Genomic DNA, 16,235 nt, shown 5'->3' on the forward strand with positions numbered 1-16,235 from the left:
GTGACGTGAGTATAAACTAAAGGGGCTTGTAAATCTCGCTTTGTCTTTCAGATGAGCTTTACAAGTCCCCTAATTATTCTGTGGCTCAGGGCAATTCCCCAATGTCCACTCATTCTTGCATTCACCCACTTCACCCAGTCCTCCAAATTCTTTCCCCTGCCTTTTAAATATTGGTGCAGCCCAGCTGAACGGCACTCAATCTAATGGAAGAGAGACAGTTCCCAGCGGCCCGTGGGAGTTGTAATTTTTCCAAGGGTTGCTACAATGTCAATCTAGCTTCCAGAGTTAAATGGACTCATAAAAAGAAACTTGAGCTATTTCTGACTTTTGGGGAAAATCTCTGTGCTTAATTCTGAGGCAACTTATGAAGGTTGCCGGAGGACTAATCAATCACTGGTCATGATACAAATAATAATTAACTTAGGACATACCTGCTGGAAAATTCTATGATGCAAGCTGCACTGAAATAAATGAGAGCTGTGCAAGAAGAGTTTATTTAAATGTGCAAGCACTGGATAATCTTGTGGTGGACTGTGGCCTTGTGTTTGCACTGCAGCAGTGTTGGCAGTCATCAGTCACTGTTTTTCCATATGGCTCTTTTTTCTGTTTAAAGTCTAAGCCATCCAAAGGGGAAGCTGGGACTTCTTCCAATCTATCACCAGTGACAGCAAATGAGCAACCATGAGCTTGCAATGTGTTCATCCAAACTTAAGAAAAATGAGTACATGATTCCCAAATGGATAAGTCTACATTCACAATGAACTTGACCAGCTTTGGAGGAAAGGCTGGGGAGGACTATGCTCCCTGACAAGGATGACAAAACACAGCCACAATCTCTTCAGGTTTTTCTAAACTTAATGGGAAACTACAAAACAAAAAAACTGTAAGTAACAGAAAATCCATAGTTACTCACTGAGCATGTGGTAATTCAAGTATCCGTCATCAAACTATACATTTTTTAAAAATGTCCTTATATACCATAAGACGTATTTTTCCTTCTCATACTACTCCTGAAAATATCATGTAACTCAGTTAAAGGGAAACACACTTCAAAATTTTCCCTGGGTGATTTACGCAAAAGACTGCTTTGTTTCCACTGCTGATGAGGAAAGCTGTTGCATTAACAAATGATGCTGTCCAAATTCTTATCAACAGTGCTTTATGAGCCTACTGCAGTCATCCTTCTTTGCACAGCAATAGCTGCAGTAGCAGGGATCCTTCGTTCTGGAACCGAAATGCACATTGAGGAGGCATAGTTCAAAGAGATTCAGAGAAATTCCGTAGATAATATGGAGACCTTGCTGTGCATATTTCCATGATAATGTTTACTTATAAATTTGATCAGCAGCTGCAAACCACTGAGGGCCCATTCCCAGCCGCAGCATGCACTGTAGCAATTATGTTTCATAATTTAATTTTATTGTGAATTGTATATTTATTTTATTTACTCGTTATATTTATGAGGCACCCAATAAAATAATTTCTCTAGGCACTGTGTATGTTAAAAAAAAGAATGAAATGTAACAATAATTGCTTCCTTCAGCTGCAGTGATCCAAAGTGGATCTCACTTATATGAAGAACTACAAAATGCTACAAAAATGAGCAAAAATGGTTGCCTCTTGCCATAAAGGGGGGGGGGGGAATCACTTGAAAATGTGTGCACTGGAGGAAACTTGTATGAAGCTAAATCACAGAGTGAGTCCCAAAAAGAACAGCGGGAGAGCCTGCTATATGAAGCCAATGCCCCATCTTGACCAGCATCCTGTTGTCACAGAGGCCAACCAGATGTGACCTTTGAGGCAACAGCAAGAGACAGTAAAGGAGATTCCCAGGACACATTACCAAAGGAACCTGCACTCTCCTGACTTGTGATTCTCAGCAACTGACATTCAAGGGCATACTGCCTCTGACAGTGCAGGTAGAACACAGTGGAGGTGGAACAATCTGCCTGAGTCCTGATTAAGTTGAACCTTAGTTCACCCATATGTGGGTGATCTAATGTTGTTGCTAGGAGCTGGTGTCAGCCAGAGCCAATCACCGCACCACTCCACGCCACCCCAGTTTGATTGGAAATTTGACTGGAAACGGAATCAGCCAGTGACAGATGGGGCTGATGGATGCCTCTGTTGGGATACTGCCAGGGAGACAGAGTCCATCATGACCCCACGTCATCTCCGTTGCGATCCATCGACCTCCCGTAGACACGCAGTATCATTCAATTAGCGACACGAGCACCAGAAATAGCTTGCCACATTCCAGAGCTGGTGCACGCTCTATCAGCAGATAATGCACAGCGAAAGATGCACGCAGGAGAGCATTATTTACAATTTTATTCAGTGTTGGTCAGAACAAAGAAAATATGACTGCCTGCTTCGGTGTCTCAGGCACAGAGAGAGAAACGAAAGCAATGTACAAACATAAACTTCCTGTGAACAGGAAATACGCAGACTCTGTGACTCACAAAGCCTGCTTCCTTTTAAGGTGGAACGGAAATATCCTAACAGCCTCTGCTTCTTCTGCCAGCATATTCTCAGACAGGCTGGGATGGGAGAGGAAGCAACAGCAGCAGGAACTTGATTACCAGAGTGGAATTTATTTACCTTTGAGGCAACAGCAAGAGACAGTGAAGGAGATTCCCTGGACACATTACCAAAAGAAATATAGCTAAGTAAACAGGGTCTGGGTGAAAAAACCTAGATGGTCCATATAAGAGTAACAGCTGATTAAGAGGGCAATGCACTTTGATACTGGGACTCTATATATTGCCAGGATATCTTATGATGAGAGGAGTCCCAGACATCCAGATTGAAGGAACAAGAGACTCACCAAGTCTCACATAAACTATTGTGGCTAGAATTGGGGCTCTGGAGATATTCTAAAAGCAGCTATCTTTAGTCCCAACTGCACACACACTACTTCTTGCACATACCAAATTCATAGTTACATTCTATGTAAGGGCAGATTGACTTAATTTCCAGTCATGGGCATATCTTTATGCCAAATATGCCAAAATATGGTACATATTGGATGGATCACAAGTAAGTAAGGAGAGCACTGTTGCACTCAGGCCTACTTCAGGACTTCCCATAGAGATCTAATTACCACTGTGAGAACAGGATGCAACTTAGATGGGCCTTTGGTCTGATCGAGTAGGGCTTTTCTTAAGTTCTCAAGGAGCACACACAGCACTGAAAAAAATTCATGCTAATTATTTCCCTTGACTCCGCAATGGATACATACTACGTACTCTCTGACATCTTCTGTTTTATTCAAACAACTAGCTTCCTTACTAGTAGAAGACAGATGGAAATTTATTTTATTTCTGTGAGCTGTTTCAAATGGTGCCAGGTGCTAAATCAGAGCAGGATACACAGACACATTCAAAGGTCTTCCGAACACACACACAGACGTTCACATACTCTTAGGTATTTTGAATGTGGTCATCAAAAAGCAGCACTGGTAGAAGACCATATGTGTTTGAGCTCTTCTGAAATGGTGCTACCATCTTCTGCATTATATGCTGGGAAAGCTGGCTTATAATGGGGTTTATTTAGTGTGGTGCTTAAATGTTAGTTTATCTTGGGAGATTTTATTGGTGGAGCTTTAACACTGTCAATTCAACCCATAAAACCTTCTACTTTTCATGGTTTTAACTCTTAGAAATTCAGAGAAATTCTCCCGACTCAAGTTTATTCATTTTAACAGCGCTGTGTCAACCAGCTGTCTTTGGGAATGGCTAAAAGTTTTCATGAAATTAAAAGACGCCTGCTTCTTGGGAGAAAAGCAATGACAAACCTAGACAGCATCCTAAAAAGCAGAGACATCACCTTGCCAACAAAGGTCCGTATAGTTAAAGCTATGGTTTTCTCAGTAGTGATGTATGGAAGTGAGAGCTGGACCATAATGAAGGCTGATCGCCAAAGAATTGATGCTTTTGAATTATGGTGCTGGAGGAGACTCTTGAGAGTCCCATGGACTGCAAGAAGATCAAACCTATCCATTCTTAAGGAAATCAGCCCTGAGTGCTCACTGGAAGGATAGATTGTGAAGCTGAGGCTCCAATACTTTGGCCACCTCATGAGAAGAGAAGACTCCCTGGAAAAGACCCTGATGTTGGGAATGATGGAGGGCACAAGGAGAAGGGGACGACAGAGGACGAGCTGGTTGGACAGTGTTCTCGAAGCTACCAGCATGAGTTTCACCAAACTGTGGGAGGCAGTGGAAGACAGGAGTGCCTGGCGTGCTCTGGTCCATGGGGTCACGAAGAGTCGGACACGACTAAACAACAACAACAACAAAAGTTTTCATTGTATATATGACATACTCTTTCTCACTCCTTGTTTTGCAGGGTCAGATTCATGTTACATATATATTGAGCAAAGGAAGGTGGCACCAGTGGAATGCCCTCCCTGCTGAAATACAAAAGACCTCATCTGTATTCCATTCCACTAGCTCTTGAAGACACCCTTGAACTTCCTGATCAGAATGCTATACAATTTGAGAAACAAAACTCAAGTTTACTTTATAAGTATTCTTTGTTGCAAACAACAGACAACCATGGGGTTGTGTTGCCTACCTGACCTCCCATCACTGGTCTCACTTCAGCTAATTTATAGAAGTTTTTATATCAGGACAGTGTAGAGCAGTATAAGCACAACAACAAAGCCCATTAAAAATTATTTAGTTCGCCAGGAAGGAGAGGGGTGAGGCACTGGTAATGCCAACATGGCACAAATGCACTGGCAAGAGCACCAGATTGGCTCCACCAGTGTGCTTGCACCATGCTGATCTCATCACTGCTGCCTTGCTTTGAGCAAGCGACAGTGATTCTTGTGGCAGGCCAGGTAAGTGGCACTGCCCTGCCCCACTGACTGGTACTGCTTGTAAGCCTCCTATGGGCTTATGTTATCGCTGAAGATGGAGTAAAATTGAATAAAACTGAATAAAAGCAAGTGGGAGTCCGCAACAATTTGCAAAGACTGTGATGAGAACAAGCCTAGGCAATCTTCAAAGTCTCCCAACCCCCTTTTGCCCTTTGGTACAATTGCAAGGGCAACTTTAGAAGCTTTTGCTTCAATTGTTGATATAGTCATAGTTTGTGTGAACCCTACAAGCTTTGGTTACTCTAAACTGTGGTTAGTGAAAACAAGCTGACCTCAAACTATAGCTTGTTTCAAGAAAGCATACTTGAGAGGAATGCAAGACTCAAATGCTCATTTGAACTCATTGCCATCCTAACAAACCATAGTTTATCAATGGTATTCAAGCAGACCCAATGGCAACACCGTGTGGAATCCAGACTAGAATGGCATTCTAGACATTAACAGCAGGCTTAGGACACATCATTCCATTCAGGGGTGATCATAGCATTGCTGGCACTACCAGTTAAGTCAACCCATGTCAGAAGGAAGCCAACCTTGCAGGGGAGTTTGCCAAGGGCTCCCTCAAACCTGAGTCTGGCTGTGATCAACCATCTCTTTCAACAGAAACAAACACTGTCCAAAGACAATGCAAGACAGTGACAAAGGTCAAAGCAGCAACAAATAAAATGCAAAATGCATATGCATCTTGCTATTTTTTTTTTATTTTTTTTTTGGTGGAATAATATGAATTAATGCAAGGAAATAGTTCAGTGATAAACTGTATTAATTATATGTTTATGGAGGCAGAGTGAAGTAAATGAGTATGTTGGAACTTGGCAAGAAGCCAAATGAGTAATAAACAGCTTTAAGATAGTCTGGAGACAGCCTAGAGAATATTACAGTCATCAAGCAGCCACAAACAGCCCCTGGAAAATTATAAGCATTTGCAAACGATTAAGGGCCATGGGATATCTTTATAGATTTTTATTAAAATTGTGTTTCACCTTTTAAAGATGTGTATGATACCAAGTCTCCTTGTCAATTCCACTACTGACCAGCTCATCCTCCCACCTTTAGACTATTTTGTTTATTTGTTTTATATTGTTTTAACTTGGATCACCCGGAGGGCAAGCTTGCAGGTGGAGAATAAGTTACATGGAGAATAACAGAGAGCCTTTGACATACAACAGGAGAATCCATTCAAAAACATGATTGTGACATGCCATCTGAAATACTATGGCTATATGAACTTCCAGGTATAGAGGCAGTATGCCTTTGACTCCCAGTTGGTATGGCACATCAACAGGGAAGGCTTCTTGCATCTACATCAGACATCCCCAAACTCGGACCTCCAGATGTTTTGGGACTACAACTCCCATCAGACCCTAGCTAACAGGACCAGTGGTCAGGGATGATGGGAATTGTAGTCCCAAAACAGCTGGAGGGCCGAGTTTGGGTATGCCTGATCTATATCTTGCTTTTCCCCCCAAATTTTTTTATTCATTTTATAACACAAATAAACAATACAAATAGAAATACAAACAATACAAACAAATTCTTGTCTTATTCTTATTTTTTCTAAACATTGTTAGGTGAGCTTCCCCTAGTCTGATTTTCATTTTACCTCATCCTTAGCAGTTTCATATATCATAATTTTTAACCATTTTTTATCACGCTTACTTTTACCATAAAAATCTTCACATTTTATCACTTCCAAATAATACTATTTTAAAATACACTATTTTTTACTTCTACCCCTACAGCCTATATCAACTTCCAAAGCTATTCTAAGAATTAAATATTAACATATTTTTTCAAATATTCTTTAAACTTCTTCCAATCTTCTTCCACCATCTCTTCTCTCTGGTCACTACATCCTGCTTTTGGGCTTCCTACTCGCCACTGTGGGGAACCCTGGTTTGGATGGATTTTCATATCCCAACCAGCAGGGTTCTTCTTATGTTATGTTCACCATTGTTTGAAGTTGGCTTGCTTCAATCAACCAGTAGCAAAAGCTAACCACAGTTTGTCCAGGTTCAGACAAACTGTGGTTAGTCAAAAATGGAATTCGACACTTCTGATCCCATGCTAGGGGAGAATAGAGCACATGAGCTTGCGGCTCACCTAGTTCCATTCCTATAATGATAAACCATGCAGCCAGTGATTTTTGAACAGTGATTTTGAACAGAAGCTGTACAATTGTCACAAATTGACATTTGGAGGCCATTGGGCTGGGGAAGGCTGGGGAAGGCTGGAGAAGCATAGAGCAACAAGGTGCTTTTATTAGTAGGGGGAATTTTTCTGAACTTTTACCCTTCAAATTAGACTCCTAAACAAGGAAATTCAGCAATTATTGCTGGTCTCCAAATGCAGGCATTTGGAGAGGAACAAAGGATGCAGCTGCTCCATCTCCTGTAGCTCAGTATTGTCTACACTGACTGATAGTGGTCTCTCCAAGCCAGAGATAAAACATGGGACCTTATGAATGCAAAGCCAGAAGCAAAGAGAGAAGGAAAGAGGATAAAGGAGCAAACCTGCAGACGAACACAGTTTTTCTACCCTTGATGTTGCATGGAAAATGGCAGGAGAATTTAAAATAATACATAGCCAACGTAACAGAAAATGAGAAATGAGACAAAATAGGTTGTGTTGGGAAATACTTTATCCCTTTCACCTTTTGACAAATGCATGGATCACTTTTGCCTGTCTTAGCACCAATAAAACATTAAAAATAAATGTTTTCAAACCGTGATAATGGCTGTCTTTGAATCTGAGGCCTGTAGAATGCAAAGACAGTAAAATGGCATAAACCCCACAATTAAGGCTTTTTTTATATGATTGATTGGTTTCTTCATGATGAATTCACTCCCCTGGCAAAGGGCACAAATTCAACTGTGTTCTTGCCAAGCATAATCAGAAAGCAAGCAGTCTGTTAGAGAAAAATACCAAAAAGTCAGTCTTCCTTAAAAAAACGTGTTCAAGAAAAAAATCTGCAGCACAGGAATAAGATGGATTCTACTCACTGTGGCCCAAGACAGATTACCAAGTAGTAAATTATTCCCCCGCCCCAATGGATTTGCTTTGTGTTGATTGAAGTGTATTAATACATCTTTGCTGCCATGGATTCTAATGAGAGCTGCATTTTCAGATCTTACATTATTTTAGATACATTTTACAACTGTTCTTATATGTTTTGTAAGAGATTTAAATATTGGCAGATGTCTGAAGTATTTTGTTGGGGAGTTTGAAATCTCTGAATTTAGGGTTCTGTGTGTACGTGCTGCATGGAGAAGGGGCTGGGTGGGTGGGAATCAACTGGTCTTGATTTCAAGGTTTAAACCAAACATTTTATGGCAGGGAAAACCAAACTTGGGTACACACTGCATCCCTGGAACTTCTCGTCATTCAGGGAACTGAGCTGAGATTATGTGATGCATAAATGGGGAACCTGTGGCATACCAGATATTGCTGGATTGCAGCTCTGATTATTGGACATACTGGCAGGCAGTGTTGGTTATTCAACAACATCTGCAAGGCGGCAGGTTCCCTATTTTGGAGAATTTTTTAAAACCCCTTTTCGCATATCTTGATGCTTGCATATGCACACCACCAATATTTTTCTATCATTTTATTTTTTAATCACTGGTCACAGAAAATATTGTTGTTTCCTGAGTTTCTGTGCTATAATCATTCTTTTAAGGATTAGTTAAAATAATTAACATTCTTTATACTCCCCTGTGTGTGTGGAAAGTAATTGCAGTTTTAAAGGATCTCAGATTGCTTAGAGTAGCTGCTGCATTTAAAACGAGCCCTTAAGGGTATGTTAAAGAACATGTCTTTATATGGATGAAAGCATATTTTTTTTTACACTATTATCAAACTGTTAGAAGTGAAATTCTAGTAATAAAATTTGGAGGCTGCTGAATTACCAAACTGCCATTCGACTCAGAAACTAATGGAAATGTGTAAGTGTGTGTATGCATGCACTCATCAAAATCATATTTGTGGATAATCTTCATTAAAAAAAAAGTTAGCTTCAGAGGCTGAATGGCAATTCAGCCGAGGGCTTTGCAGGCTTAAAAGTAAACACTCCAGAAAAAGAATGATTCTGAAGAAATAGAAAGGGATTTTCTTTTATTTAGGAGGTTGCCTTGTGCTGTGACAGATCATTGGTCTATCTAGCTCAGAACTGCATGCACTAACTGGCAATGGTTCTCCAGGGTTTTAGAAAGTGAACCTTCCCAGCCCTACATGCCCTATTTAAATTTCACCCTTTTTAACTTCTCACCCCCCCATCACAGTGCTTTGTATTTTGATAAGTCGATGTTTGTTGTAAGCCACTTTGAGCACAGCTCTCTGTGGAACGGTGGCATACAAATAAACCAAATAAACCAATCAATTGGTGTCTGGAGTTAAGGGAAGGTTTTGACCCATCTGAATCATATCACAAACGAGACGCGCTGAGAACAAAGCTAGCTTCTGTTGCAAAGCCTTGTATTTTAATGTGATGTTCCCTGTTAGTGCATCCATTCTCCAACCAGTGCCCTCCAGAAGTTGTTGGGCTACAACTCCCATCATCCTTTACCATTGGCCATGCTGACTGGGACTGATGGGAGTTGGAGTCTATCACTATCTGGTGGGGAGGTTGTTCTAATGTGTGACACAGAAACTGACTATATTGGAAACATTTGTTGAAAAGTTAGATGCGTTAAACATTTCCCACCAATATGATGATGACCCCTATCCTATTATGCTAACTTATTTAGAATGGATGCTCCAATTTCTATTAGGCAAATGTTTTTATTTGTTTCCCATACTCATCACAATTTAACGTTTCATTTGAAATGCACTGTCAATGGAAGGTATTGCTTATATGTGGATCTGAAGTGAGCTTTCAGAATCATTTCCCTTTCAGCCAGCTAATTAGGACTTATATGGAAATAATAACATCTTTCGAAGGCTTCTATTTTCTTTGCTGGCAAGATAATTTTAAGTAGACTGGAGTCTTTTATCAACCAGAAATAATAAGAACTGTTCTCTTTTGCCCCCTTAATAAATCAAATGAATAGGTCCAGTTGCATTCAGACAGACTTTTTGCTATTTTACAAAGCAGAACAGAATGCAAATAACACTTTGCACTGCAGAAATACATAATTCCAAATATAAATTAGGCCCCATCACTTCTCTAATGAAAGGCAATCACTGATAGACAAGATAAAAGTCAAATGCAATTCCAGTGTATTGAACTTAAAACCTATGACATTGATAAATGGATATGCAAATGAATGCAGTACCTTTGTATAATGTGAGGTATTTGGATGAGCATAATATTTATTCTGGATGCAAGCCCAGTTTTATTGTAGTGAGATTCACCGTAAACACCAAAAAGCTTATTTTCCTCATGCAGCAAGAATATTGCTGGGAATAATTTCAGTAATGCCAGCTAAGTATTTTCTTTAAAAGTGAGAAATTAAATAACGTGAGCAAAGAAGGTGCATTATTTCTAATAAAGGAAATGTAAACACAAGTCTTCTTATTACCAATATGTAATTCAGTCTAACAATGTTCACTTTAAAAACAAAACACTGCCATCTTTTTGGTGCCAGGAAAAGAATTTCCTCCCCCAAGCGTTTGATGGAATATGATCCAGCTGTGTTAAGGCTTTATAGCAGCGTCTCTGTGGGCTGCTGATAAGTTTTTTGTTTGCTTGCTTTCTGTTACAGCTGCTGTTGTTTTAGGTATCGATTTGTTGTTAAATTTTGATAGCCATTGGTGTGCGTATTTTTTAAAAAAAGAGTAGTGCATGTTTGTAAACATGATTGTAAGTCACATAGAACCTGCCCTGTATTAGAAGAAGAAGAAGAAGAGTTTGGGCTTGATATCCCGCTTTATCACTACCCAAAGGAGTCTCAAAGCTGCTAACATTCTCCTTTCCCTTCCTCCCCCACAACAAACACTCTGTGAGGTGAGTGAGGCTGAGAGACTTCAAAGAAGTGTGACTAGCCCAAGGTCACCCAGCAGCTGCATGTGGAGGAACGGAGACACGAACGTGGTTCCCCAGATTACAAGTCTATCGCTCTTAACCACTACACCACACTGGCTCTCAACTAACAAACTGTTGTGGGCAACCACCTGCCTCAAAGACAATGGTGTGCACCACTGGGGTTGAAGTCAAACCGCCAGAGAATCACAGTTCTTGCTGTTGCTGCAGAGACCGGTAGCTCATAACTGCTGCCTCCAGCATTGTTTTTGCTGTATTAGTAGCACCAAAGTGATCTCTTCAAGGTGGAAGCCTGGGCAGTGTGTATGAAGGTCCTGCACTGCCCAGATGACAAGACCCCCCTCTCGGCCTTGCTGATGTGGTCTAAAGGAAAGCAGAGCAATTCATTTGGCACCAGCTTGGCTGCAGGTATTGCCGGATGGAGGAGTACAAGAAGCCATCCAACCATTTTGGGGACTCCACTCCAGATTTGCGTAGGCTTTACTCCTTAGCCTTTTCTTTTCCCAATGATGTCCCTGGAAGTCTAGGGTTCAACTCACCAGTCAGGCATGAAGCACACTGGGTGATTTTGGGCCAGTTGCTGTATTTCAGTCTAACTTATCTTACAAGGTTGTTTTGAGGGGAAAAGCTGAACAGGAGAACCATGTATGCCACCTTGGGCTTCTGGGAGGAAAGGTGGGATATAAATAAAATAAAAAATAAGTCCCATTATGATGAAATTTGTACAAACAGTCCCTTCCTAATGTTATTTTAACCTGGAATTGAGGTTCAGTGAGATCAACAGGGGTCAATGTGCACATACAGTGGTACCTCGGGTTAAGTACTTAATTCGTTCCGGAGGTCTGTACTTAACCTGAAACTGTTCTTAACCTGAAGCACCACTTTAGCTAATGGGGCCTCCTGCTGCTGCCGCGTTGCCGGAGCCCGATTTCTGTTCTCATCCTGAAGCAAATTTCTTAACCTGAAGCACTATTTCTGGGTCAGCGGAGTCTTTAACCTGAAGCGTATGTAACCTGAAGTGTATGTAACCTGAGGTACCACTGTATTGTAGCTATGCATTTGATGAGTTGTTGTGCCTTATTCAGTAAAACACTCAGGGTCCATTCTCAATAATACTTGTTATCGTTATTTCCATTATCTGAATGAGCTTCAGTACCACAAGCTTAATCTTCAGACGGGAAGCATTTCACAATGAATTCACTGTGGCTCTCTTTCTAGCAATCTGAGTAGAGGCACTGACAGGCTCCAGGGAGACCAGTATCCAGCCAGGCTTGGCTGGAATGACATTGATGGGTTGTATAGCTGGCATGGGGACTCCACGTGACTATTTTATCTTATGTCAGAAGTTGAACAATAATGTGTTTTTTTCTACTTTAGGTATTTCTTTCGAATGTTACCATCACTCCATCTTGGTATGTAAGTCTTGTTAAACAAAGCATTCCTACCACTCAGGCCTTTAAAATGACAGAGTCGGTATAGATTGGTTGAGCAATATTGGATTCTTGTGATGAAAATATGTGAGCTCTGTTGCTTAGCTATCTGATATCCTACATCTTACTGATATCCTACATCTATTAATTTAAGTATGTAGTAATCAGTGAGCCACATGTACAGTTCCTACCTCCCTATTAATTTTATTAAAATATTTCTTAACCACCCTTCACCCTAAGGTCCCAGGTCAGGTTAGAATAATACACGGTCCAAATATAAAAAAACAGATGAAGTAGTTATAATTATAAAAACAAAATAAAAAACCAATTGCACCCAGGACAGAACAGCATGCTTGACTGATGTATCCTGACATAATATCATGACAAGGAATTTCAATGGTTCTCAAAGTTTATACCAGCTTAAAATTACAATACAAAGTAGCAAAGCAGCAGGATCCTGCTCCTTTCTATATTTTATCTTCTTCTTCTTCCATCTTTTTAATGGAATGGAGTACATCAGATAATGCCAGAAGAGCCACCAAATTGATAACAATGCCTAGGGTAAGAAGCAGATTTGCTGCCCAGCTTCATGCAATGCAAAGTTTGAAGATAGCCAACTACAGCAAACCTGCTGCTCATCTACAACTCCCATCATCTATGACCATTTGCCAGCCTGGCTGGGGATGATGAGTGTTGTAGTCCAATAACATCTGGAAGCTCACAGGTCCCCATCTCCGACTACATCATATATAAAGGTAAAGGGACCCCTGACCATTAGGTCCAGTCGTGACCGACTCTGGGGTTGCGGCACTCATCTCACTTTATTGGCCGAGGGAGCCAGTGTACAGCTTCCGGGTCATGTGGCCAGCATGACTAAGCTGCTTCTGGCGAACCAGAGCAGCGCACAGAAACGCCATTTACAGGAGCGGTATCTATTTATCTATTTGCACTTTGACGTGCTTTTGAACTGCTAGGTTGGCAGGAGCAGGGACCGAGCAACGGGAGCTCATCCCGTCATGGGGATTCGAACCGCCGACCTTCTGATCAGCAAGTCCTAGGCTCTGTGGTTTAACCCACAGCGCCACCCGTGTCCCTTACATCATACATATTGCCATCTAAATTGACATTTTAAAGTCAATTTCCTCATACTGACACAAAGACACTTCATAAATACTGCAAAGATGGGAGCTAGATGAAAGATGGGTCATTTTGTACTTTTGTCGACTTTATTTTAAATTGGCTCTAAAGAGGAAAGTTAAAAAATATCCCGGTTTGGCTGGGATGTTGATTCATTTTTTTTTTTTTTTGCAGACATGTTCCTGTCTGAACAACATTCATACGTGACATGATATAAGAGTGGGGAAATGCTCTTCTTATTTTTTTCAATGTAATTATTATATTTTGAAATACAGGTGTTAAAACTAAAAAAGTGAATATTTATCACTGTTACAGCTGGTTGCAAGCTTACCTCAAGACAAAACACAGGGTGAGCTGTGCAGACGGTGAAGATGGAGTACAATAAACCCATATGGGCATAATATGTAGATATTCCAAAACAAAGGCAGAATCATTCACACAGGATGGCTATTTTTCTAAGTTAGAAAATCAAATAAGAGGCACCCAAAATGCTTTCTTAGCGTCACATATGAAAAAAAAATACCCTTAGCTACTCCATTTGGCACTTATCAAAGGCATTATCAAGGAAAGCCATAAAAGTTGATGGCTTTCAGAAATCGCAAAGGGCTGTGGGTTTTTGTTTTTTTACGTTTTTAATTCTAAGGATTATGTGAAATGCTAATGCTGTCATAAAATGCTTAGAGATGGATGTAATCTAGTGGAAGATTTTAAGGATCTTAATGCAATTGCGTTTAATAGTATTACACAGATTTGATGATAACAATTACCCCTTACATACACAAAGAGAGACACAGAGTAAACACTTACCGTACTCGCTATCATAGAAAATGATGAACTTCTGCCAGGCATATTCTGTGACCACCCTCAAGATAACATCATTGATATAGACAGGCGGGCGTACAAAGAGTGTGTAGTCATCATTCCTGTTGCTCCTGGTGGTCCCACAGCCACTCCTTGGAGTCCCAGCTGTTGACCGCTGGATGAAGAGGTGAGGGATGTGCATAGCATCTGCCAAGGACTGGAGGGATCCTGCTGACGTACAGCCAATGGAGCTGACAAGAGCCAGGATGCCATGGTTCATGAGGTCACAGCCTGCAAGAAAGCACAATGATATTCAAGATGAGAAGGAGAGCTCCAGTACACGCAGAGAAAACAAATATGTTTTTTAAAAAAAATTATCCTGCTGAAAATATATATAAGAAAGGCCTCCGCGCAACAACTTCAGTCAAGTGAGAAGAGACTAGAGAGTTGCCATAAATTCAATAATCTTGTCTCCTCTAAAAACAGCCCATTCCAAGAGTCTGCATGGTGCCATAAAAGCCATGAGCCTTGTCCATTCATTCCAAACTGCCAAACATATTACTGTTAATGAGAGCTATATGACTGCCCATCCCTCACGGCCTGGAAGCAGGACACAGCCAGTGAAGGAGCTACATCTATAAATATTGCCTTCTGAGGACTCTTACAGACATTAGCAACAGAATCCAATATTAAATTAAACAGAGTTCCTGGGGAGATAAATACCTCTCAAAGTCCAACATGCAAGCTCTGGGAGTAGGATATCTGCATTACATGCAGAGAGATTTTGAAGGCATAATGGCTCAGCGTAGCTGTCAGCTTTCAAAGGAAGATTATGTATGCATATTTGTCCAAAAAGAGCCAAACGCTGAATTCCTTTGGTGCAGTAAAGGAAATGAGAGACAGGGTGCTTGATCTAGACCTTCATCTTCTGTAGAGGGCAGTTCACAGGCCAGAGGTATATAAGCCCATTTAAGTGGGATGCCATGAAGAAGCCAGTTAAATTGCTCTATAATTCAGACATCCTGAGAATTGCAGAGGTGGTATTACGGTAAAGGTGGAAGACTGTATTATACAATTCAGTGTTGCCATTACAGGAAATTGGGGTGGGGAGACAGTCTTGTGATACCTGAAGGCAGGCATGGCCAAACCTGGCCCTCCAAATGTTTTGGGACTACAATTCCCATCATCCCTGACCATTGGTCCTGTCCCGAAACATCTGGAGGGCCAAGTTTGGCCATGCCTGCCTTAAGGCATGGGTGGTGAATGTCAGGATTTGGGAGCAAAATGCAGCACTCCAAGCCTCTCTACGGGGCCCTCAAGACTGTACCCAAGCCATGTCTCATTACTAAGCTGCAACCCTTCCCAGTCCAACTTTGCTCTCTCAAATGCTTTTGCCTGGCTGTTGTCATATCCGTTCTTCTGCCCACTTTTGGCTCTGGTCCTGCATTCCATTGACAGGTGGCTGCCAGGAAGTGACCCGTGAGGGAATGTGGCCTTCAAACTGGAGAAGGTTTCCCACCCTTGCCCTAAAGCCTAACCAATTTACTGAGGTAAAAGCCTTTGGATACTAAAACCACTTTATCAGCTACATAAAGAACAAGGAGAACAGTTCAATCTCCCATGACCTTTTCATGTTGATTTGAAGGGTACCATTCCATTAGGTTCAGCTTCAATCAGGACCAGAGTTTCCTCTCCCTCTATAGCTGTTGCTGTTGTGAATGGTCTTGCATACATTTGAGTTGTATATGGAAATGCCACAGACTATACTTTTTGCATTTTGTGGAGTTTTGGCCTCTCCACTACCACACACTCCCTCATATGCTTATGCCCCAATCAAGGAAAACACAACATTGATCTAATTAACTGGATTCTAGTCCCATGAAAAAAAATAATGAATCAAAGTAAACCTCTTATTCCAAGAGGTCGCAAGATTCTGCGTTATGTATGACAATGCAGTCCACCTACATGGGTGAGAATTCATGTGTTACACAGTTCAATGACAG

The 16,235-nt window shown here is 41.1% G+C and overlaps 1 protein-coding gene across 7 annotated transcripts in view; it reads right to left on the minus strand.

The window, feature by feature from the left end:
* Positions 1 to 16,235, minus strand: part of GRID2 (glutamate ionotropic receptor delta type subunit 2) — an 847,049-nt gene that overhangs the window by 374,088 nt on the left and 456,726 nt on the right. For all 7 annotated transcript variants that reach the window (XR_013990460.1, XR_013990461.1, XR_013990462.1 and 4 more), the window contains exon 3: positions 14,239 to 14,523. Coding sequence is in view for 4 of the 7 variants with exons in the window: in XM_081020726.1 (XP_080876852.1) it covers positions 14,239 to 14,523 (285 nt within the window). In the remaining 3 variants the exon portion in view is untranslated. The remainder of the gene's footprint in view (positions 1 to 14,238; positions 14,524 to 16,235) is intronic.

This window comes from Podarcis pityusensis (assembly GCF_964106645.2).
Source record: "Podarcis pityusensis genome assembly, chromosome: 9".
Taxonomy (NCBI): Eukaryota; Metazoa; Chordata; class Lepidosauria; order Squamata; family Lacertidae; genus Podarcis; species Podarcis pityusensis.